Below are 24,862 nucleotides of genomic sequence, written 5' to 3'. Positions count from 1 at the left end.
AAAATCAATAATTTTTGTGCAAATTTATAAGGTTGACGTTATTCAGGCTATTACTTCACTCTACCGTTAATTGCAATCATCCGCTTTCACCAATAGGATCGCTTCATTTTCTCTCCATATTTTATGTCCATTACTTTTTCTGACAAATTCTATGAACAGCTTGCTGAACTCTCGCTTCTACCAGGCAGTCTGCTTTACGCTCGAGCAGCAAATTCTCTCCTGAATGAGAGAGTACATTAGGAAAGTATGAGAGTATTTTACTTTTGATTATATTTACATATCGACGGTGAAACTACCAAACCACGTATCTCGGTTTGCGACGTCGCAGACTTCCTGTCATACTTTATTTTTTAAATGAAAAACTACTTAACGTCCAGTCTTGAAAATTTCTGTGATTCTTCCTCTTCGTGCGGAGAAAATTCTGTGAAAATTTCAAGGAATGATATTGATTTGGTCTACTTCAAAAAAATAAAATGCGAGCGTAGATTTTTAAACACCGCAAACGAGATACGTGGTTTGGTAGTTTCACCGTCGATATATAAATTAAATTCATTAGAAAATGTTTTAAAACATATTGATTCACTTTTTTTATATTTTGTAGTTCGAGAATCTCATTTATGTTTGACGAAAATCTAAATTTTCACATTAAAAATTCAGACTTTATTTTGTTTCTTTTTTCAACAGGACATTTTTTGGAATGACACCAAATCGTACTGTGTAGGCCTGAAAATTGGGCGGACACCTTCATCAACATATTCCAATGAAAATGAATTATTTTCTGGCTTAAGTAACTGAAACACGCAGTCTTAGTGAAACAATCACTCTAAATACTCAAGAGAATCTTTTCGAGTCCAACAGTAAATTTTCGAAACTGCAATTGTATTTGAGCGCAGTCCTGAACAACATAAATAAAATTCCCACAGTCTAAAATCCAATTCATATATCTGTGCAAATAGGTGAGAGTTAGACTAAAATGACGCATTTAAAAATTCCGGAAATCTTTAAATGAAAAAAAGTTGAATTTGTCTGGACACCATGCACCCGTTCCGGGTACTACCGAACAACAAGCTCATGCACGGGGAGCTCAATAAATTGGGGGACGAGGTGAATGGGAATTTGAAACAGCGAGTGCCCTACCACGAATCCATGGTGGATATCCTCTCGAGTAGCTGCAAGAAGACGTTTGAAAATTATTCGTCCGACTTCTCGCATCAACATCCAGTCACAGTCTCAGCACCCATCGATAGCCCTCCCGAAAGACGGACACCGCCCAACAGTGGAATTTTCTCCTCGAAGTCCTCTCGCAACGAGAAAGGTAAGTTTTGATTATCATATTGTTCAAACCCTAGATGAGGGGCTTGGAGGACAAAGCGCATAAGTGCAGTTTTTGCTATTTCAAGAAATACGTGTTTGAAGTCTCGAAATTACATGGATCGTTATGGCGGGAAGAAAGTTCAAACTGACTTTTTGATGCTTAAAAATTTGGATTTGGCAGCGAAGTTTTCACAGAATATCTGTTAAAACTAGTTTTTCTTGATATCACATTGATATCTCAATTTTTAAACAAATTGCTCTTACGCACCTTGTCATCCAAGCCCCTCAGATAGTGACGATGACTCGATGACTGTTAGAAAAACTGTTAGAGCGCACTTGTAAATTTAGAAAAAAACCCGTAAAATTTTGTAGCTGAGAAAATTGTTTTGGCATTTTTCGTGTTTCTTTAAAGCTAAGCGGATTTTTGTGTGTTCGTAACTATGCGCTTTCTAATTGATCGATGAATTAGCCATTCAGGAGCAGTGTATTATGGACTGTGAAATATGTCTTGGAAATGTTCGGAAATGACCATTATGACTAAAATGACAAGTTCCCAGGTCAAATTCCAAGAAATCAGTACAAAACCCCTTCAAATTTCAGCTCAAAGGCCAAGCAAGCTAATATTTTATGGAAAATCAGGATTTTTGAAAAGAATACGGAAAAAATTGTGCCAAAATTTGCTAAATTACCATCTAATATGTTCAGTGTGCATGATTTTGATTCTCAAATTCAGCAGAATTGATGTTTTACATTTTTAGGCATCCTAGATGGTAGGCATTCCGGGCCCCAAGTTGTTATCTTGAAAATTTACGGTTTCAAAACATGTGCGACCAAGCGGTTAATTTTGGTTTGATTCGATCATTAATCGGTTTCTGAATATTTTCGATTGATGGTCTCAAAAATCGACCACAGTAGACTCTGGATTATCCGGCTTCGTATTATCCGGACTCTGGATTATCCGGCTTCGTATTATCCGGACTCTGGATTATCCGGATCGATTTTGCAACCATGTAACTACGTACGCATTCCGATAAGTGAGCGGATCCGCGGAGAAGCGGTCGCAAGGCATATTGGCGCCTGCAAGGCTGAAGGAATACTTCACGCATTGCGCCAAACAGTGAGGTCGGCGTGGAACGCATTAGCGCCTACTAGATTGCATAAATACTTCTCGCATTACGCCAAACGCAGTGCAGTCGGTTAGTTAGCCTAAAACGCACATTAGCGGCTACAAGACTGTATGAATACTTCACGCATTGCGCGCTTTAATCGTTGTATTGTAATTTATCGTTGTCGGCTACCATTCACAATCACCATTGAGTCGTTCAATTTGGCGTTAACCTTTTAAATTCGTGTTGGTATGTACATGATGTATACATAATAAGAATACTGTGGTGTTGGTTGGTGGTGTTTGTGTTTACTATTATTATCCGGATTTTTTTTTATCCGGATCGGGCCCGGCACCAATTAATCCGGATAATCCAGAGTCTACTGTAATCGACTAATCACCTAATCGCGAAACTCGGATCATAACTACTGTTTTCCGCAATGCGACTTGGTATGTTTTTGCTGAACTCGGCGCAAATCCTCATCGTCGCCTTCTGACGTAGGGGCATATCTCAATTCCCACGTGAGCCCTGTTTTACATGTAAATTCATGCTTTCTGAGGCTCATACGAAAATCGAGATACGCCCTTACGCTAGAGGAGCGAAGAAACGGACTACATTTTGCAGTTAGGAACTACAATCCCTGGCTCAGTCTAAATACAAGGTCTTCATCATTAGTTTCCCAGTGTGCGTTAGTGTTTTTACGGATGAGCCAGTAATTTTAGTCTTTTCTAATTGCAAAGTGCATTTCAGATGATGCAGAGGTTTTATTTTGCCTACCCTGTCGCACTTAGTGCCGGAGCTTCGAGTCACAGTGCGGGGGTGGTGGCGCCAAGGAGGGACGCACCGGTTGCACTACTGTACCGGAAGTGCGTTTTTTCAACGGAGGAAGGAAGCGGCGCGGCGGTATTAGCCATACGTGTTCTTCATCTGCCAGTCACAGTGTTAAGGGTTGGACGTGGTGTTGCCATTTTTCATTTATAGCGGCACTTTTCCCTTTTGGTATGGGTATCTTCGCAAATTGGTCCAATTGGCTATGTAGGCTAAGCGGTATGTAAGCGGCAATAGTTCAGTTGTGTTAGTCACGGAATCGTGTTTTGATGGTTTAAGCTTTTAGATCAGCAGAGAGTAATGAGATCCGACCGAATGCCAAAATGTTACATCCGAAATGTAAACGGATGTATTGCTCATCGAAAATCACGGCGTATTAGAACCTGATGAATTCCAGTTGCGTGGCATGCTTTGCGATAGATTGATGGTCTGCCATTTAAACCTATGGAAAAGGATCGAGGAAAAGGGTGTTCGGAACGATTTTTTTTAATAATCGATTCTTTGCCATAGCTTCAAATTGGGAAATATCGATAATCGACCATTAACGGCTACCCACCGGTGAATTCCTGAGGATATTTCTGAGGAAAATCATTGTATCAAAAATCAAGTAGACCTATCTAGCAAAACTTTACATCCTTTTTTCCGTGAGGCTTTGAAGTTCAGTGGTGTCTTGAGTATTTCTCATTACTTACTAACTTACTCATGAATTATGCAAATCGATGAAACTTCTTGAGTGCGGGAAAAAATTCTCTTTAAATATGTTACCTGATTTATGAGCAGAGGTCTTGTCTTCTGGGAGGAAATTTTTCCTAACTTTTTTCAAAATCTTAAACTACGTTTATCTTCAACTAATGAATTTTGTCTTGGAACTCCGTCTGGAAAAAAATTATATTTTTCCCAGAGAAGGATTAGTTTTTTCCAAAAATCTCAGAAATATTTAACCTGACAACAGTGTCTTACCGGTAACAAGTGTTAAGTGCCTTGTTGATTATTATTGTTGAATTTTGCCCCGTGACAAGACTGAGTCTGAAGCGCGCGGCGCAGGGCTTTTTAGATTCCTTGTTGTGCCGGGCTCCCATCTTCCGATCTGTTGACCTCTTTATTGGTGTCATCATCGGTGTTATTAATTTTCATCGTCTTAATGTCTCTCACGTCGCGTCGCCCCGCTAAGCGGTGTGGCACAGGGGTGGCGGTCGTGTTTGATGTAGGTTTACAAGGGTGTGTTAAGGAAGAACGACGTTTGAGCCTTTAGACGTTGCCAAATCCCCTTTGACAAACCACGCATTTTTGGGGAAATTTGTAAATATTTTTCTTCCGATTTTTCTGAGGATTTTATTTGTAAATTTACATAAACTGCTTGATAACAAGAAAAACTAATTATAATTCTCTTCAAAAAAACACTCTTTGAATGGAAATTTGGCAGCATTTGAATGTTCTTACGGTGTTTTCTCTCAGCACAGCAGTAACAGGGGTTTGCTAAACGCGCGCCGCACTGTGTCGCCTTTTAAAAACATTCGTGTTGTCATGTTAGGGAAGAACGCCTCATAGGGTCGTATTCTTATTCCTTCCTTAATCAGATCCTTTCCTTCCGAGGCCCTATATATCGTTTGCAGTTTGACTAAAATGTAACGTAGCTTTCTAAAAAGGACAAGTTTTTTTATAAAAAAAGAAGTCATTAAAAGACAAAAAATCGACGATTTTCACAAATTTTAAGATTTCGCACAGTTAAGAACACTCTTGAAAGCCCTCAAGAATAATTGACGTTGCGTGGTTTTCCATTTCAGAAAGTGAGTATAAAAGGAAGTCTGCAACGTCGCAAGCCGAGATACGTGGCTGCGAACTTACACCGTCGATATAGAGCCTCTTAGAAAAGGAGCTGTTCAGAAAACGACTACGATGACTAAAAGAGGCCTTCAACTAGCATCATATCTATGCTGCTAGTTAAAGGCCGACCACACGGAAAAAAATGGTATTACGTTGGTAACTATACCACCATAGTTGGTGAATGTATGTGGCGTATAAACATATTTATAAGGGCTCGAGCAAGGGTGGTACTCTGAAAAAGGTAAGCGGATAGTTCGATCAACTATTCCCGAATAGCTATTGGAAGATCAGGCGGGACCGGCAGAAGTATGGTTACGTGAGTCATTACGTATAACCAGGGGCGCAGCCAATTTTAATATTTGAATCAGCGCGGGTTTATCTAGCTCCTTCCACTATCACGGCACGTAAGTTGGGTATTTCTCCGCTAGAGTGCAGCGAAACTATCCTACTCATGTGAACTATACCACAATAGCTGGGTTGCCTATGTTTCCTGTCTCCGAAGAGGCTGCCATTATAATAAGGCCAAAAATACCCATACCCACTCTCAGTACTGACGATTCTGTAGACTCATTGTACTTAAATAGGTGACATTTTTAACGACATGTGAATACAAATAGGCTTTGCTCGCGTCTCTTGGTTTATTTGTAACTTCAGTTCATTTGATTTATGTAATTTAAAAGTAATTATTAAACGTGCGCACGGTCGACGCAGAGTTTTTGAGTTGAGATACCTGACACGCCGAGTTGAAATTCCTGCATCCCCGATTTGTTGTTTGTTTTGGGTTTTGGCCAAGTGCAAGTTTGGCGTTCATGCCGCAGAATAAGCATTAGTATCAAGAATGTGGCCTAAGTGAAAATTGTTAATTAATTTATGTGAATCTGAATCAGTGCTGTGAGTTGAGACTTGAGCTGTGATAAAGTACATGCACCAAGCATTCTCCAGAACAAGTACAGGAGAAAACGCATGCTCGTACAGGTAAGCATTTGTTTTACTACCTACTCGTAGAACCTCAATTGAGGTGCACAAGTATGCGCCAGTCCTCAAATTTTGCTGAAATGTAGGAAGTGAATGACTGTATCCAAGCCGTAGAATAGGAATGCAACTGTACGTAACTAAAGTAAAGTTAATCATAACTCTTTGGAGCTAAGTTAGTGAGAGATTTGTGTGCATCTTAAAGTCGAGCTGCGGTGGGCAGGTCTAACCTATCTAGGTACTGTATTATTGAGTCCATGCATTATTGAAAATCTTCAGGTTCTATCATTGTCCCTAGTTCCTTTAAAGCCAGTTATAATAAGAAAGCATGTTGTTGGAGATATGGTTTGCAGACTGTGCTGTTTTGGTACCTAACCATGCATCACAACCACCGTTAAATTTTTAAGTAGGTTCTCTGAGCAACGTATAGTGGTACCCATTAATAACATCATTATTTAACTCAACCCTGTTAAAAGCATGGGTCTTTGTAAACTTGATGCCTCTAGTGCGGTTGTTGTTCTGTAAACATTTACTTTCAATCTCCAGCTATACTTACAGCAGTAAGTAGTTTCTGTAAGTATGCTATGGATACAACCGCGTAGAATCTGATCGGCAGGACAAACCATATCATAGACGAACAGGCTTTCAATCCCTTATTCACTACACTAATGGCATAGAATGTAATAAATGGAATTATCTATTGACAGTTTGTCATAGTGTTTGCTCATTTTATTCCATTGTCAGAAATAGCCCCTTGACTCTGAAATGCGGAGCTGAGCTTTATCGAGGCACCTATGCACTTCTAGTGTTTCAAGTTTTTACGCTAACTAATATATGAAAGAATTACCGAGCTAATTATGATATTTCTGACTTAAGTTGAAACACAAGAGTCTCATTCTACGATCTACACCTAAGTATGCCTGTATCACATGAGCAGTCTGACTGTACAGTCAATTATGTAAGTATGCGTACTAAATTGTCAGTCAACATTAGCTCACCGCAAACAGTGCGCAGTCTCTGGGCATGCGCACACTGTCAAACTGTGTGACTAGGCCTGCTCTTGTGATAGCTGCTTATCCTTCCCATTTAATTTGGAGGAATGAATGAACCAGTACTTAAATTATTTTCAGTGAAAAATTTTCACTAAATTATATCCACCGTAAATATGTGTACTAAATTTTTCCATGGATGGCACGTAAAACATGAGATACAAGAGGAAATTTTGGAACTTATCAATTTAGAAACATGAAGTTTGACTTTAGAATTTTTCTGCTGGTAGAATAATTACATTCAGGGGCTCAGTTCAGAAGTAAAGTTTAATTTATCAATTTGCCCTTCCTTCAAAATGAAGGGTGACATTCTTTTTTTAAATTTGTCATGTTGTCATTTTGTAAATGCTGGTTCATTTATTGAAATTATTTTCATTTTTCCTTTACTTAACAACAGTTATTAACTGTGGATAAATTTGATGATCTGTCTCCCATTTTGTATTTTTTCAGATCAACAATTCCAGACACTCGCCTGTCACCCAACTTCTAAAGCCGTTTGCTCTCTGCCTTAAAATGGTCCTTGTCGTCTGTGGGAGGACTGTTTGGTAAAGAATTGATGGCTACCTTAATATCATCAATGATTGGAGCAAGTTGTGAAATTCAAGCATCTACTTTTCCATTGAGCAAGGATGTCACATCAGTCCGATGAAATAATGCTCATTTTTTACTGTGATAAAAAATGGGTGAAGTGTCAGTGCGGTTTTGAGACGTTTGTTCTCTATTAATCACCCATTTAATCTTGGTGCTAGTTCTTTTCTGTTGTGATAAGGTGCTTAAAATCTTTCCACAGTGCGCATCTTTAGTGTTTTCATGTGTTCCAAGTTACTTAAAAATTGTAAGAAGAACTTTGGACCCATTATCTTTTGGTGAATTTTTCTGACATAATGGATCACAAATCTCAGCAAATTGGTGAGCTTTTTTTTTGTTAATTTTTAATTTTATGATGATAAATATTATTCAATATCCCCTTGCATTATGCATTTGCCAAAAGCCTTTGTAAACACATCATTGGAATTAAATTTAATTGAAATTCGAACTTAAATAAACCTAAAAATATTTTGAAAGAAAAAAAAACTGGAATCAAAATGGGCAGTAATTCTGGAATCCTACTGGTCATTTTTACTTTCCACTCAACTATGAAAACAGATGAAATAGTCGAAATAAGAGGAACCAACCATAAGTGTGATTCTGAGATTTTTGTTTTATTTAGTTTTTCTTACACTTTGAATATTCTTGTTTTAAATGTTTTATCCTCAAAATGTAAGATAATTTTTAGCTCGTTTAAAATAATACAGTCTCATTGCACTCAAAATAATCTTTCATTTTAAATTGATAGTACTTTATACCTACTACATTTAAATTATCAGCCTAGGGAGAGAGTTTATCTTTTATCTAGGTAGGTATTTCTTTTTATTACCAATTAAATATTTTTTATTTCACTGTAGTTATAAGTAAGTCGAATCCTTGTTGTAAGAAAATTAAATGAAAGTTTTAACCCATGCTCTCAATATAATTGCTAAAACCACTCTCCCTTCTAATTAGAGGCTGCAGAGAATTATATTTAAGCTAATTAATTGAAAAAAATAACCTCAGGGTCGTATTCATAGTCGTTCCTTTAACATTAAGGCCTCCTTAAGCCATAAGAAATGCATTGGTTAAGGAAGCCTTAACGTTTAAGGAACGAATTTGAGTAAGACTCGGAGGCTATTTATTTTCAATAATTAGCTTCAGTATATTTCCCTGCAGCCACTAATTAGAGGGGAGTCCGTTTTGGCAATTATAATTATGAGCATGGGTTATTCTGCTGGCTAACCTTACTATACTGCAAGCTGGGCCATGTGAAGGATGAATGACCATACTACCAGTTAATTATTCTAATAACAAACCAAGGTATAAAGAGAAGTGAAGACGATAGTCAGATGGCCGGCTCAACTATACCGTCAGCCGGCCGAGGCGTGCTAACGTAGGGGCGGTGCACTCGCGTCTAGTGCGCAGCGTCATCCGCCGGGAGCGCCAGCGGTTACCATACCGGTATAGCTGACACGGGTTAAGAGCATAACAGGCGCCAAATTGGGAAAGCAGTATAGTTGGTTGGATTACTATTGTAGCTGGGCAGCTGATAGATTTTTTTCCGTGCAGGTCTACCGATGGATAGGAAAACGCGGTAACGAGGCTCTATGTGAATTGCTGGATTATTTGTTATGCGACGTTCAAAATTTCCCGCCACGCTTCGTATTTTTTAAAAGAGGAAAAAATGGCTATATCATTCCTCAAATTTTCAGGTTTTCATCTCTTAATTTTTTTTTTTTTTTTTTTTTTTTTTTTTTTTTTTTTTTTTTTTTTGCATGTAACTATCCCCGAAAAGGGGCCTTAGTCCATGGATATTTTAATAGAGCTATTTTCGTTGGGGAGAGTTGAAGTTAGATTTCAAGATTTCGACAGAAAACGCTTTTTGATTTGCTGGAGAAATAGTCTTACCCAGGACGAAATCACTGTCCTGCAAATAAATGGAACTTCTTACATCAACACGCGTGCATTCCTGAAATTAAGGATTTTTGCTCTTTAACATTTGCAAAATTGAGATCGAAAATGGAGTCATCATTGGGCCGTTTTGCAGCCGTATTATTCAGCAGTATAGTTTCGGGTCATGGATGAACCTAACTTTATACCTCTTTGTCTCATCTTCCATAGTTTGTTACGTTTGAAAATAGACTTAAACCCTGTATGATGACACGACTATGAATAAATCAATTATTTGCGTTTGGTGAAAAACCGTCAAGGAAAAAAAAACGGTTTCGTGACTTTCCGCTCGTTATCAATGTTATGGTATATCTATCATAGGTAACACTTTTTTCACAGTTATCTGTCCAATTGATGGTTTAAAGTTTAAGAAAAATGACTCACAAAATATTCGGAAAACCTACCGCAATAAGCATAGTATGTTTCTAGATTTTTCTTAAATTCAGGGAAATATTCATCAAAAACAATCGCATTACCTCACCCAATGGAATGGCATGACACCACAATTTCCATAGCTATTTGTTAAATGCATCCCAATGTATGAACGTGTGCGCTGTACGTCTGATCCTCTCAAGGAAACAGTTTCGTCACTTCGCCTTCAGCATGAGCGTAACGTAATAATAAAATTAGTTTCAACTCATTCAAAGGTACCATGCTGGTGGATGGATGGGCATATTCATCTTTTACCCTGACTTTTGAATTTCTCGGCGAGTTTCGTCGCTTTTAGTATTTTTTTAAGAGGTTTAATTTTTTAAAAATCAACTCTCGCCTCTCGTGCAGTCTAAATTACAGTATATCAACAACGTAATTTCAAAAACGCGTATCTTGGTTTGCGACATTGCAGACGTATAGTGACTTTCTCCAATGTATACTTCGTTTTTCAATTAGAAACATGCTCGCCGACATTTTCTGAAAACTTTGATGATTTTTTTCCTTCCAGCGAGGGATATTCCGTCAAAATTTCGAGTTACGAAGCTTTTAAGAAGCGTTTTTCTAACAACAATTATATACATTGTTCTTATAGAGGTAAATTAAAGTGGATTACGAGGTCTGTTAGATTAGAAACCGGATTTTGGTCATAACTAGCCCACAATGCGTCCGAATTAGGTTTTCTTGAGCTTTCCTGATAGCTGAAAATATACCTAAGAACGCTACGTTCACAGATTTTGTTTATTTTTTATCAGTGTTTATTCTGTGTCATCTTGAATACGAGTAAGTCAGGTGCGTTTTGCGATTTTAGCATGCGATCACTGACAGAGCAAAGATTCAACATAAAATTTTGTTTTAAACTCGGTATACCTTGTACAGAAACTTTTGGTATATGCTATGAAAAGTTTACCATGATCATTATACGAGATGTCTCCACTGTTTTGAATGGGTTAAACGATTCAAAACTGATCAGGAGTTCGTCAAAAATGAGGAGCATGGGAATCGACTCTCAACGGCGACTGACATTTGTCACGTGGAAGAAATGCGGGCAAAAGTCCTCGAAAATGGTCGTTTCGAGCTTGTTGAACAGAGTAATATTTCTGAAGGCTCTGCACATACAATTTTGATAGAATATGTAGACACGCATCGAGTTTCAGGTACACTTGCCCCTTGATTGTTGTCCGTTGAACGAAAATCCAACCAAATGTCGAATTACCTTTAGCTGCTTGAACGTTCTAACAATGATCCTACATTTTTGGATAGGATAATTTTCGGTGACAATACTTTAGTGTACGGCTACGATACCCTAGCGTAAATATTACCTTGCGGTGAGCTAACCATCACCTTGCGGCAAGGTATCGGCCTATCCACCCTCACCGAGCCCTATCCGAGCCCTCGCCGGGTCAGTTCGTGGAACTTAACGACTGGGAATAATTATGCATGGCAACGCTGGAGACGAAAATCGTACCCAACACGGGGTATTTCCCGATGCAATGTCTCCTTTTTCAAGCCCTGCGTCTGGATTTGGGTCTACAGTGTTGATGGAGACGAAACTCCAATCGTCCTTGTGGGTTGAAAAATGTTGTGCAAGACCGAAAAAAGAGAGACAAGTTCGGTCAAACATAAAAATCGCAAAACACCCTTGAGGTTGCCTTACTTCAAGCCTTATACCAACGAAGCTAATTAGGATTTTTCAAATTTGTGAACGTAGCGTTCTTAAATATATTTTCAGCTATCAGAAAAGCTTAAGAAAACGTAATTTGGACGCATTGTAGGCTAGTTATGACCAAAATCCGGTTTCTAATCTAACATACCTCGTATATAAACTATCGGGCAATTTGTAACCTATTCACATGTAAAAATAGAATCGATTGTGTAACATACACTTTAGTGGAGGAAAAAAAAAACGGTGCATGCTACCAACTTGCTGGAATCGCCACTCTACAATATACGCTCTTCCTTTTCGAATGAGCGTTCAAGTTCAATGCAAAGCGCCGCGTAGAAAAAAAGAAAGGGGCGGGGGTGGGTGGGGGAGGGTGGTATGAAAAGTTTAATAAATAGGGCGCCGCGCTTCAAGTGCTGCACAGATAACAAGCGATGAGCAGGGAGAAAATTGATCATAATTTTAGTGACTCATACTATAAGGCTCGGCTAATGCGCGCATTTCCGCGGGTAATGAGTCGGCGGTGGGGGAGAGGGCGCCAGCTTTTTCCCTCCCCCCCGCCCATCACCCTCCCCCGCGGGAGCGCGCGGCCCGGGAGGGGGCGAAAATGGTGGACGGAGGGAGGACCCTGCGCTCCGTCTTGAAAGAGGAGGAGCCAAAGAAAAGGGCCGGGCCTATCCGCACCTCGCGCACTCTCCTCGGCGTCTTTCTCCGGTTTACAGCCTCATAATCTCCCCGGGTATAAACCTCGCTGCGCCCCATCAAGGAGATAGCCTGTTTTACAAGTCTAATTAGCCTGGGGGGCTCGTATTCTATTTCCTCAGCGACGATACGGGTCGGCGAGGTGCATCGTAAACGACAGTTCATTTTTACCCGGGGTAGGAAAATGTATAAAGGTGGAATAATGTATAATATACGTTACAGCCTCTTTATCAATCGGTAAGACAATATCTGCTACATTATGAATGAGGCCAAAAAAAAACAAAAAAACTGTAAGTTCCAAAATGTTTACATACATCTATATAGTTATCATTTTTCAATAAAGTAACACAGGAGGCGTGCAACGTCACAAACGGAGATAATGTGGTTTTGTACTTTGGTCATTGATATTCTGTGTCCCACTAGGGAGGAGGCAATCGCCTCCTTAGAATCTAATGAAGGGTCCCGATGAGGTCCCCGCGGCGATTTTTCCTCAGATTATTACTTATTTTTCCAAAATTCAATTATTTTTGAATCCTCTTTATTATCTTTAGACCCCAAAGATCTTATTAGGCATCTTCATCAAAATGAGGGCTGAACATTGTAAGACGGGGTGAAATTAGTCCTCTAATACAATATTATGTTTGATACCAATGAACACACATCACAAAACTGCTGCAAGCAAGTATAATTGCTTCCGAGTCGCTCACATTGCCTACCGAAATATTGAAGGCGAACTGATCGGAAAGAATGAAAAACAGTGCGTGAGTAAAGTATTATTAAGCCGCTACAGCTATGAATATAGCGAGTGCACATGGCTGAAATGCTGCGAGCAACTATTATAACTCCCAAGCAGCTCACGTTGCCTATCGAGATATTGAAGGCGAATTGGTTTGACTGAGTGAGAAATAATGTGAGTGAAGTATTTAGCCACTGACGTTGCGAATAAAGCAGGGCTAGCTTGTTAGAAATTTGCGACCCCGAGGACTCACAATTAAACCATTTAGTGGTACTCTCGGGGTCATATAGGCCTTAAAAACGACGGAGAAGTCATATGTAAAATTGCAGTATTCAAAGATTTAAATGGAACCTGGAAAAGAATGTACACTGAAAAAACTGGTATGCTGTTTTACCACCTAGGATGTCAAAAATGTGTCTGGTGATCCTAAGATGCAGCCTTGATGGCCCACGCTGTTTGAATTTGCATTCACAGGATGTAAAGTTAACTGCGAAGGCAGTGAAGGCAGTATCTTGGGATCACCAGACACATTTTTGACATCTTAGGCGCTAAAACAGCATATTATTTTTTTCAGTGTATGATCCCCGAGGAGGTCCTTTATATGATAGGAAATTAAATTCGTCAATTTCCAATCATTTGAAAAATCTCTCGGAGCCTTCCGGGTGAATGCGGTGACAATTTCTCAAAGAACGGAGACTTCTTTCAATAATATTTTCAAGTCAGAGGCTACAAAGTCATCTTCCTCGAAACTCAATTTTTGCGCTTTACGTCTCTCTTCGGGAACACGGGAGAGTCTTCCCAACTCATCCTATTTTCTGCGAGCTGCGGCGCTTTTGTGGACAAGGCCGTACAAAAGTAAGACACAACTTACAGTCATAGCCAAAGACTCGCAAAAATTACTAAAGTGCATCAATTTGAGGGAAAAATCGATTCGGCTGAAAATCAGGGATGATGATCAATTTGATTTTATCGATTTTTTGGCAATATCAATTTAAAATTCGCACCCCTACCTGCTGTATTGCAAGGCAGCTGCCGGGGGCTCACACTAACGCGATATGTTGTGACATTGCTACCAACGCGACGGGAGACCATTGTGGATTTTATTGCATCGGTGGTGGATGCTGGTCGAATGGGGCGCGAGACGGGGGCGCGCCGAACTGCAGCGTGACTCCTCGAGCAATTACCGCGACCCGCGACCGCAATCACAGCCGCTGCGGCTCCAATCAATTTGAGACGCCTGTTAACCAGGATGACACGGATCCCGCAAATTGCTCCGATCCTTTATTTCGGCGACGTAAATCATGATTAGTGACCAGAGGTCAGCACAAGACACGAGGGGTGAGCCACTGTCGCCGCGTGCCCGCGCTACCCCCTCCCCTCTCCATCCCCCATCGATACAGGGATGACACGCGGATGCCAAATGGACCAATCGACAGGGTATGGACTCAAGGTGGATCTTCAGCTTTGGCGCAGATTATTTTGAGAAAATCGAAATTTCAAACTTTAGAGCGATCATTGAGGAATGCTCGTGCCAGAAATCCAAAATCTTAAAAAAAAATCTGAGGTACTGTTTCCATGCTGCAACAAATTTTAATTTATCGCCATCGATGATTAATTTTTTGGAGACGGTACTTTTGACTTTGTTTTAAGCCTTCGGAAGATGATTTTCGGCACGAACATTCTTCAATGCTTTATCTACAGACTGAAATTTCGATTTTCCCCCAAATAATTCTTCCCCAAATGTTAAAATTTGAAATATGTCGATGATATGCCTCCAGAATGGATTACTGGAGATCCACCTTAAGCCCTGGGAGTAAAGAAGTGCGGCTCGGTTATTGTAAATATGTCGACAGGACAAAACAAGACATAGCCCTGTCTTAAACATGCAACATATCGCATTTCAATGGTTTATCGGGCTGCTTTAAACTTTCAACAATTGACCCGCAGAGCTTTACATCACATGATTTATCATCGACAACTCTCGCAGAAAACGTTAAACATATATCGGAAGCTTCCAAAATTAACTCATAAGTAAGTTTTTTTTTTTTTTTTTTTTTTTTTTTTTTTTTTTTTTTTTTTTTTTTGATCGGGATGTATGAATAAATCTGATCAAATCTAAACAAGAATCGTTATTTTCTCACGTTGAATTTGGAAAGTTTCAATACGTCCACTATATGCTACATAAAGGTTCCCTAATTTATCATGCTTTGGGTTAGATTCATACCCTGTCTTGCGGTCCATTATATGTGTTGAGTGCGGTACTTTTTCGCACCAACCGGCGACCTTGCACCGTGTTGACGGATAAAGCTTATAAGTCCATGGAAATGTTGGCCGTGTTTGTCGATCCAAGCGACAATCATCAAATTAAATGCCATTTAGCGCGCCCTTCCCCTCTCATTACGTCTGTTTGGCGCGGGTGTAAATAGACTTGTTCTTAATGACCGCAGCGTTCGACCCAACGGCGTCCGCGTGAACAATGCTGGGGGCGAACCAGATAGAGATAGCAATGATTTGTCAACTTATTATTATATACGCCGAAGATATTATACGGTATCATCGATACATATACATACGCGAGGCAAATAAGGCCACCCTTAATTTAGAGGGACTGTAAAAATCGCATTTATACAGTCTGACGCGAATAGAATTGGCACTCAAGTGCGCACTACCCCTTGAAATTGAGTAAATGTAAACATCTTCTTTTAACTTTTTTTATGTTTTTCAATGAGGTTTTTTTTTTTTTTAAAAAAAATGTGAGTAAATGACCTGATCGGAGCCTGAGGGTGTTCATGTGGCCAAATAGGTTGAAGTTGGGGTTCTCATTTGTGCTTTTAGCCAAGGGGTTGGCTAGAAGGGGAATAAAAATAAAATAATTCCCAACAGAGGGCGGACTGGCTAGGGCGACTAAGAGGCGATCGCCCTCCAAAAATCTGCTGTGAGGCCTGAAGGGCCCCCGCACCCCTCCCCCAAATTATTACTTATTTCTCCGTGATTTTATTATTTTTGAGTCTTTTTGAGTCTTCTTAAGATCTCACAATTTTTAATAGCATATCTACGAAACCTGAAAGAGCTCCTAAAGCCTCAAATTTAGAATATACATACAGGGAGACATTATTGGGAATGCTCACGTAGTAAAATAATTATAAATCAGCGGTACTCATACAATTATTGGGGACTAGAGTCCCTTTATACCCAGAGTTAAGACAACTCGATTATCAGCTGACTGACAGCCGGCCTTGGCTGGCCATGGAGGCCGAAACGAGTGCACCCAAACGAACGATATTGAGGGATAAGGATCAGGAATCCTGCGATGTCTGTCACACAAAAACAACAACATCAACAAATTGATCAATTAAAAAGAAAATGAGATTGGTTTGTGAATAATTTCTTATTCTCTTTTCATTTTGGACCGATGGAAATGACAATTTACTCTTGATAAACCACAATTAGGTGATATTTTCATTATTCTTGTTCACATTCGAGGTACCGCCATCTTGGTGCACTCGTTTCGGCCTCCATGAGCGAGAACCAATCAGAATTGGATTTTTTTTTTAGGCCACTTTCAGCCGAACCAAAAGTGAGTTGTCTTAACTCTGGGTATAAAGGGACTCTATTGGGGACAAAGTATCTTACGGCAAAATGGCATAACAGCCAACTCCCTTGTCACAGTCGGGTTGACTACTTTCCGATTGCCCTCCTCTACATATAGTTCTACTCGACCGTGCGAGATTTGCAATTCGTCTTTTTCAAACGTCAATATTTTCCAATAGTCTTTTCGGCGTTGGTCGATTCCACTATCTCGTTTTTTTTTTAACTCTTTTGTTTCAGGACTGTTATTTATTTCAATACAAATATTGCTATGGGGTTTATTGTGCTATGATGGAATAATACGTAGTACAATGAGAAATACTAACTTGAGCCTTTTTTTCTCCTCAGGTGAAGTTGAAAATAATTTAGACCCCGGCATAAGGAGGTATAGGACAGCATTCACGCGAGATCAACTTGCCCGGCTTGAGAAGGAATTCTACAGAGAAAATTATGTCTCAAGACCAAGAAGATGTGAATTAGCTGCTCAGCTTAGTCTCCCAGAATCAACTATTAAGGTACTATTAAGGTTCTATTAAGGCATTATTATTCATTGGTACCGTGCTACAGTATCAGCACCATGCTACAGTAGTAAAGCAATACTGCTCCATGTACACATAATCAGCACACATGATTTTTTTATTTTCTAACTCCGCATAAATGCTGATTTACTCCTAGAAACTATGGCAGGTATCCTAGGGTGCAGGTTGTTATTTTGAAAATTTACCGTTTCAAAATATGCACCTTAAAGTCTTAAGTAACTCATAATAAGCATGTTAAAACCAAATTGTTCTCTTGCTCATTTGCAAAATAGCACCTAAGTAGACTTCCATAGTTAACCAAATGAAAATTAATTCGATAAAGAAATTGGCCGTAGTTACATATGACTCAGATAGGACATAGTCATAGACATTGTCATGGACATAGAAGTAGATCTAGCCAAAGCCATAGTTTTAGACATAGCTGTAGACATCATTCTTCGATGGATTCATTTTCCCCACCCCTTCATCCAACACTGGAAAAAAAAAAAAAAAAAAAAAAAAAAAAAAAAAAAACATTGGATCCAGAGTCCAGACTCTTAAAAACATCGACAAGAAAAAGTGCTCTTGATTCAATCAGCTTAAATCAAGAACCAAGCCTCGCGGATTTCGTTTTAATTCAAGTAAAAATCCGATTGAATCAAGAGTATTTTTTTTTTGGCAATGTTTTCAAGAGTCTGTACTCTAGATCCAATGTGTGTTTTTTTTCCCAGTGAAAAAATGAAGGGGGAAAATGAAAAGAAAGGAATGGCGAATAAAAGAAGGAGGGGCGCTTTTATCTGGCATTTATTCGTGACGAAATTGACTAAAACTGCATATTACATGCTTTAAAATATTGAAAATTTTCTGGGAAGCCGCCTAGACCCCCTTCCTCCCATTCAAAGTGCCCGAATCCGCCTTTTAAACTCTTGACTGCAAATTCTTCATTGTGTTTCTTTGTCTGACAGGTATGGTTCCAGAACCGGCGGATGAAGGACAAGCGTCAACGACTGGCGATGGCGTGGCCCTACGCCCTGTACACAGACCCCGCGATCGCGGCGAGCATCCTCCAGGCGGCAGCCGCCTCAGCCGCCGGCGCCGGGGGCATCGCCGCCATGGCCGCGAGCACCTACCCCTACTCCACCCTCTGCTACCCCCTCCACCCCCGCTTCACCCCGTACTCCATGCCGCGGCCCCCCGGAGCGGAGCCCCCGCCGCCGCACCCGCCCCCACCGCCGCCCCCCGGGATGCCCTTCATCTGCCAGCCGAGCCCCACCCACTCGGAGCCCCGCGCCAGCCCCCCGGGGGGACCACCCCCGACCGGGAACTGCGACGGCTCCGTGAGCTGCCTCTGCGGGATTGTCAACTGCGTCACCACCGTGACGTCACCCAGGTTCCCGCCGCCGACGAGCAACCCGCGCTACTCCCCGCCGATGTCCAGGCCGGGCTCTTCCTCCCCGGCAAAGAACGACCCTGCCCCTGGGTCCCCGACGTTCAACGCGAGGATGGAGTCCTCGCCGAAGAAACCGGTCGCCGAACCGGGGCTCAAGAAGTTGTTCCAGCCGTACCGTGTGGACCCGGCCGATAAGCCCTTCTTGGTGCATTAGGATCGCGGCGTCTTCCACCTCGAGAGGGAGTACTTAAAGTAGGTCGCATAACGTTGAGCTACAATAACTTCATAGAGAAAAAAAAGGAGATGTTTGCATCTTGAGGTTTGTTTACCCTATGACGTAGGTCAGTACAACCTGGCCAGCGAAATCCGGAATTCGAAGTATGAAAAACGGACCGTAATGTCCCATTTTTTTTGCTTAAATCAACTCAGGATATAATTTCAAGCACTTTTTATAGAATGACTTTTTTCCAGAAATTACACCATTTCCAAGAAAATCGATGATAAACGTCGCTGTACCGACCTACGTCATCAAAAAAATTCCAAGATGCCCGAAATGCAAACACCTCCTTTTTTTTCTCTATGCAGTAACTTCATAGAAAAAGTATGGACATGACGCCCCTCCACTTTTCATAAACGCATTAGGATCCAGGAATGGCGGCGCCTTGTTTTGGTTTTTCATAGTGGAAGAGGAATTGAGGGACTTGGAGAACAAGGCGCTTAAGTGGAGTTTTTGCTATATCAAGAAGTACGTCTTTAAAGTTTCAAAATTACACGGGCCCTCATGTCGGAAAGGAAGTTTAAACTCACTTTTTGATGCTTTAAAGTTGGAGTTAAGTTGTGAATTTTTCACAGAATATACTTTCAACCTAGTTGTTGTTGAGCTCATGAGTATCTCAATTCTTTCAAAAACTGCACTTATGCGCCTTGTCCTCCAAGCCCCTCAATTATTGCCAAACGTTGACGGTCAACAGCAGCCACACTCGTTGCCAATCTTATCATATCCAAGATGCGTTTTTTCTCGAGATTCTAAAAAAATCTCGAAAATAGCACACGATTGGCCCTATATCTATGCTAACACGTCAAAATAATGAATTCGAGTCAAGGGCCCGGTGTAATATGCATAAATAAAAACACAATTTAAGCCATTTTGTAACTGCATCTGCTAATAACGTCCGCTATAATTGGGTCTCAAGAGTTCCATGAAGCGCAAGATGGAGGAGCCAATTAAAATCAGTCATTTTATGGCGATACTTTCTCTATCACGTTACTCTACGTTTAGCTAACCAGTCAGTACTTGAGCGGGCCTTTGAAGAGGTTCGTAACTGCTAGAGGTCAACTTTCGAGAGGACATGAAAAAATTCAATTTCCTCGATAAGTCTTCATATTTTTGAGAATTGCTCTACATACCATCCGTCATAGACCGCATAGATCCGTAATAAGTATTGTGACAGTCAAATAGCGTGCGTGTTCAATGACAATGTTATAAATCATCGTTCGTGCATTTACTCTTAGTTTTTATTATTAAAAGCACCCGGCGCTGGGAGAGGTGACTTGGAGCTTACGCCCTTTTTCCACTGAAGTAGATCTTCAAATGTCAGAAAAAGGCGTTTAAAGAGCAATGGAGATGTTGCATGTGTGAGGAATTTGCGATTTGACTGTTGATTCTTATGTAAAAGTTCGCGAGGAGCACGATGGTGCCACTGGTTTTCTCTGAAATCAACTCCCAAGCTCAAAAAAAGCTCTCAAGTTGAGGCCAAAATGGAGGGGATATCCCACGCTATCCTGAGAGTCCACCTCTACATCAAAACAAACTCTCCATGCAAAGATAGGGAGCAAATACTTAGCAGTGATGCCGTGTTCTCAGTTTTAGAGTCCCCAAATAAAGAGGCAACCCTGTCAATGTATTTGCTCCCTATCTTTGCATGGAGAGTTTGTTTTGTTGTTTAGAGGTGGACTCTCAGGATAGCATGGGATATCCCCTCCATTTTGGCCTCAACTTGAGAGCTTTTTCTGAGCTTGGGAGTTGATTTCAGATAAAACCAGTGGCACCATCGTGTTTCTCGCAAACTTTTACATGAGAATCGATAGTCAAATCGCAAATTCCTCACACATGCAACATCTCCATTATGGTGGAATCGTTCGGCAGTAAAGCGCGACCACCCTCTAAGAATAGTACTCCATCAAAAACTTAAATTCTGATAATTTGGCGGTCACGCCTCTCTTCAAATAGCCATCCCTTTATGGCCGGTTAGTTTGCTTCTAAAATGTTTCTGTTGTTAAAAACGATATGTGCAATAGTGTTGTAACATGTCGATGGTAAAGGTGCGGAACCACGCATTTCCTTTTGCAACGTTGTAGACTTCCTGTCATACTTTACTTCTTTTTTCGGAAAACCAGTCGACGAAATTGATTGAAAAGCATCATTCGACTTTTCCTTTTTGTTAGTTGAATATTCTGTATAAATCTTAAGTTTTAAAGTTGGGTTGTTCCTCTTTAAAAAAAATAGAATAACGGCGGACATTTTTAAACAGCGCGGTGGAGATACGTGGTTTCGTACTTTTGCCATCGATATGCGAGGTATAGAGACGTATACGAAATTTGAAGAGTAACGTCGTGACCGGAGACAAGATATTTTAGAGAGCCCGAACTGCTATCCTTCAGAGTTACTTTTTAAAGTCAACGCTTTTGACCAAAGCGTTGAGAAACTGGTTTAAAAATTCGAACTAATTTATACAAAAGCTCGCCCAGCAAAGTACTCACCCCTACATTCAACAGCAATCATTGGGCGAATTTTAAGCTCAACAAGTTGCTCATGAATCGTCATCAAACGAAAATTAGCTTTGACCTCCAAACTTTACTTTTGTCTCATCCGATTAAATTGCTCAAGTCGCAGACCGTCAGTTTTAGTCGGCAATTTGCAAGCGACAAGCGTGTTAACTTGTCAAATTGTAATGATTCGTATCGTCATTGTAAAAATATCATGTGCAAAAAAAGCTTAAAAAGCTTGACATCGGCTTGGAGCGCCTTCAAATCCTGGTGATACTCTCCGCTTTGCCAGACAGTTAGTTTAGTTACCTATCTGAATACGAGTAGGCGATTACTTACTGCCTGCGACAGTTAGATTGTAATTGCGGGATCTCTCTAGAGTGTATTGTCTCTTAGCGCGACGTCTAGAGCAAGGAAAACTCTTGCACAAAACCACCTATTGTAAATGTTTGTATCATTCTTTCGTCTAGTTTAATATTTACTCAAAATTGGTATGATAGTGCAGTTCAATTTGTAAAAATTTCAAAATAATAACGTTCTAGCTGCTGAAGACCATCCAAGAGGTTCTCCCAACTTTCATCTTCCACTGAGAATGGCTTATTGTATATAATTACCCCAAACTCTACCCCGATACGACTAAGTCTAACCAAATTTCTTCCGCTGAACAGATGAACTATTTTAAACGGACCCAGTGTAGATATGTCTAATTTCCTTAGCGCTCTCCATTTGCCAAACTAGTATCTAAGAGATTATCCAAAGATTTCATTGTCACTCTGAATTTTTTGTAAATGATGATAATGTTTAATGGTATATGTATATAGGGAAATACTCAAAGGAACCTCGAGAAATTACTTCATTTTGAAAATAAGAAATAGAAAGTTCACGAACGTAGACAAAAGAAAAACACAACGGTATGGGAAAGGAATATTGACAATTTTCCTTCCCACAAATTCTGAGTCTTACAGTTCAGAACTTTTTGCAGCGTTTGTTGGTTAGAACTTTCTGAAAAAGCACTTCCACGAACTTAAAACGACCTTAATCTATTCATACCTTATTATACCTATGTACTAAAAAATGAACGGAATGTGTTATGTGCATATAAATTAAGTCGTAGCGAAATTACGGGTGATGTCAATCTTCTCTTGCAATGGATTTTTACACTCTCAAAACGTGAATCGTTCTTTATGTTTAAGTCCCTAGTAAAAATAAATAGTTCCAGGGCTGTCCTGGGGCGACCGCAAGTTGACTCGCCCTCTTTAGAGGAAAATTTGTCAACCATTTTTTTTGAATGTTCATAAAATCTTACCTCATTTCAATTTATTCAGCTTGCAATATTTAGGGAAAACATGTATCGTGTTACATGTTGTAAGTAGGTGTATCTTGCATTGCATGGGAGATGTACTCAGTGCTTTCTCTCATGTCGGACTAAGGCACAGGATTTTGGCTCCGACTGATTGGGTTACGAGCAAACTCGTTGTTTGATACTTGGGTAGAAAAGCACCCAAAAAAAAAAGAAAAGAAGAAAAGAAAAGAGGGAATAGGTTCTTTTAGAGCTGCCACGAGACGGCCCTGGGACTGCATCTGATTTATTTTTTTTAAGGGTTCCTTAAATTATTTGCGTGTACATAGAACCTTATAATGATGTTGCAATCTGTAGATGTGAATATTGTTTTGTAAATTTGAAAATACATATTGTGCAAAATTAGCGAAATAAAATGAGGAGATAATAATTTATTTTCATGATACATTTAAGTAGCCCTATAACAGTGCAGTATGTAGAATATAAGAGTAGAAGTCTGTTTGACCAGCGGGGTCATTATTGAAAGTGATAAACAAAGCGGACGATGAAGGAGGCAAAAGAAAAATGTGGCGATAATCCTGTTGGTTGAAACGAGTGGTTGTTATAGACTAAGATAGAGTCTCCCGTCAATTTATTGTCCATTGCAACCCCCTGCATCCACCAACAGGGCTACTTTATTCTCTTTTTGTCCTTCATCTGTCTCTTTTTCCACTAATTTCAATAATCAGCCTGCAGACATTATAAAATCACCATACAAGATCAGGATAAAAATTTGAGATTTAGTATAAAAGCTTTGTGCAGAATAAAGCCCAAAGCCTCTTGTACACTGCGGTTGTTAAAATTAAGGTGATAAGCTTCTCAAATCGTCGGTTTAAAACTAAAAAATTCCTAAAAATCACAAAAAATGACGACTTTTGCAGTAATTTTCTATAAGGGTGGGAAGGTTCTAGCCACACACCCCCCCCCCCCCTCCGTCTCGCCTACACCAGTGCAAAGAGAAACTTTTGATTTCGAGACGAGAACCGAGAAAAGATACGAAAGTCGAGGAGAGAAATAAGAAAATCCAAAATAAGGGCGTGCGACAAGGGGTGGAGCGCTGGAATTGAGCTTGGCTCCTTCGAGCTCCAAGGGATGGAGGGATGGTTGGATGAAGGGATGGAGGGATGAAGGGGCGGCGATGTGTCTCGGCGTGACAAGATGCGCAACTGCACAGACAGTGAAATCAGAGGGGTGGTCGAGGGGGAGGGAGAGAGAATTAGTTTTTGCCCCGCTCCTATAATTCAGATTTAATTTACTGATAATTGGGTGGCAAACTTAAACTACATGACAAATCGTTCTATAAATCTTCCGCCCTGGTCCGAGCAAAAACACAGACACGAGCCTGTTTTATACTTTAAAGGGTTGCCAAATGAATCCCTGACTGCAGAGAGGGAACTTGTCCACAAAACCAAATTTTTCAGCAAAGACGTAAAACTGTATACCTGACCGTCAACTCGATGAAAAATTTTGAAAAAATAAAATTTAGAGAGCATTCAGTACCAGGAGCAAAGCCTTATTACAACATTGTGATAGTTTGAGTTTTATGGCATTGGTTTTAATGCCTTTCTAGTAGATCCGACCGGAGTACCATACGTAAGATTCCAGCGGTTTGTCACCAGAATTATTGAGAAATTGGCCATTATGACAAGGTGCGAATACAACACGCTAATTTATGTTTCGTCATCAAAATTTTACGTGAAATACGATTTGTACTTCAAAAATTACTGTAAGTAACTCCGAAAAAAGATACGTACTTTTTTTGATGCATCAATTGAAATGTTCGAAGTGTCTGGATCCGTCCCTGACTGCGGTTTTTCACATCGACGGGGCATTCACATTATTTGTAACTATTGCTAAAAAAAAAAAAAATAAAAAATTAAAAAAATATTACTAAAAAAAACGTTAAAATCTTACTTGGAAGTTAATTTTAGTAATTTTTCTTGCTCGAATTATGTTCTACGTGAAATTTTTGAGAGAAAACATACATCAGAATGAATAAAGTACTTTGTCTGATGGTAAATTTCTGATAAAAATATAAAAAAAATGATGGTAATCTGGCAACAGCGAAAGTCCTAAGTCAGAGACAGTAGCTTGATAATAGAAGCCGGGGCGATTGGC

General features: G+C 40.0%; 1 protein-coding gene and 1 long non-coding RNA gene across 2 annotated transcripts; both read left to right on the top strand.

Moving 5' to 3' along the window:
• The first annotated feature begins 696 nt into the window (after nucleotides 1–696).
• Nucleotides 697–23,009, top strand: eve (homeobox protein even-skipped). The gene is made up of 3 exons (XM_072297514.1): nucleotides 697–1,315; nucleotides 17,080–17,246; nucleotides 18,215–23,009. Exons 1-3 carry the CDS (start codon nucleotides 1,036–1,038, stop codon nucleotides 18,851–18,853), a joined length of 1,086 nt encoding a protein of 361 aa, XP_072153615.1. The 5' UTR covers nucleotides 697–1,035; the 3' UTR covers nucleotides 18,854–23,009.
• Nucleotides 5,204–7,653, top strand: LOC140224120 (uncharacterized). Its single transcript, XR_011899394.1, has 2 exons — nucleotides 5,204–6,047; nucleotides 7,544–7,653. It is a non-coding gene; the product is annotated as an uncharacterized lncRNA (long non-coding RNA).
• Nucleotides 23,010–24,862: the final 1,853 nt, after the last annotated feature.

This window comes from Bemisia tabaci, chromosome 2, assembly GCF_918797505.1.
Source record: "Bemisia tabaci chromosome 2, PGI_BMITA_v3".
NCBI classification, from domain to species: domain Eukaryota; kingdom Metazoa; phylum Arthropoda; class Insecta; order Hemiptera; family Aleyrodidae; genus Bemisia; species Bemisia tabaci.
This window is presented reverse-complemented; position numbering and strand designations above follow the sequence as displayed.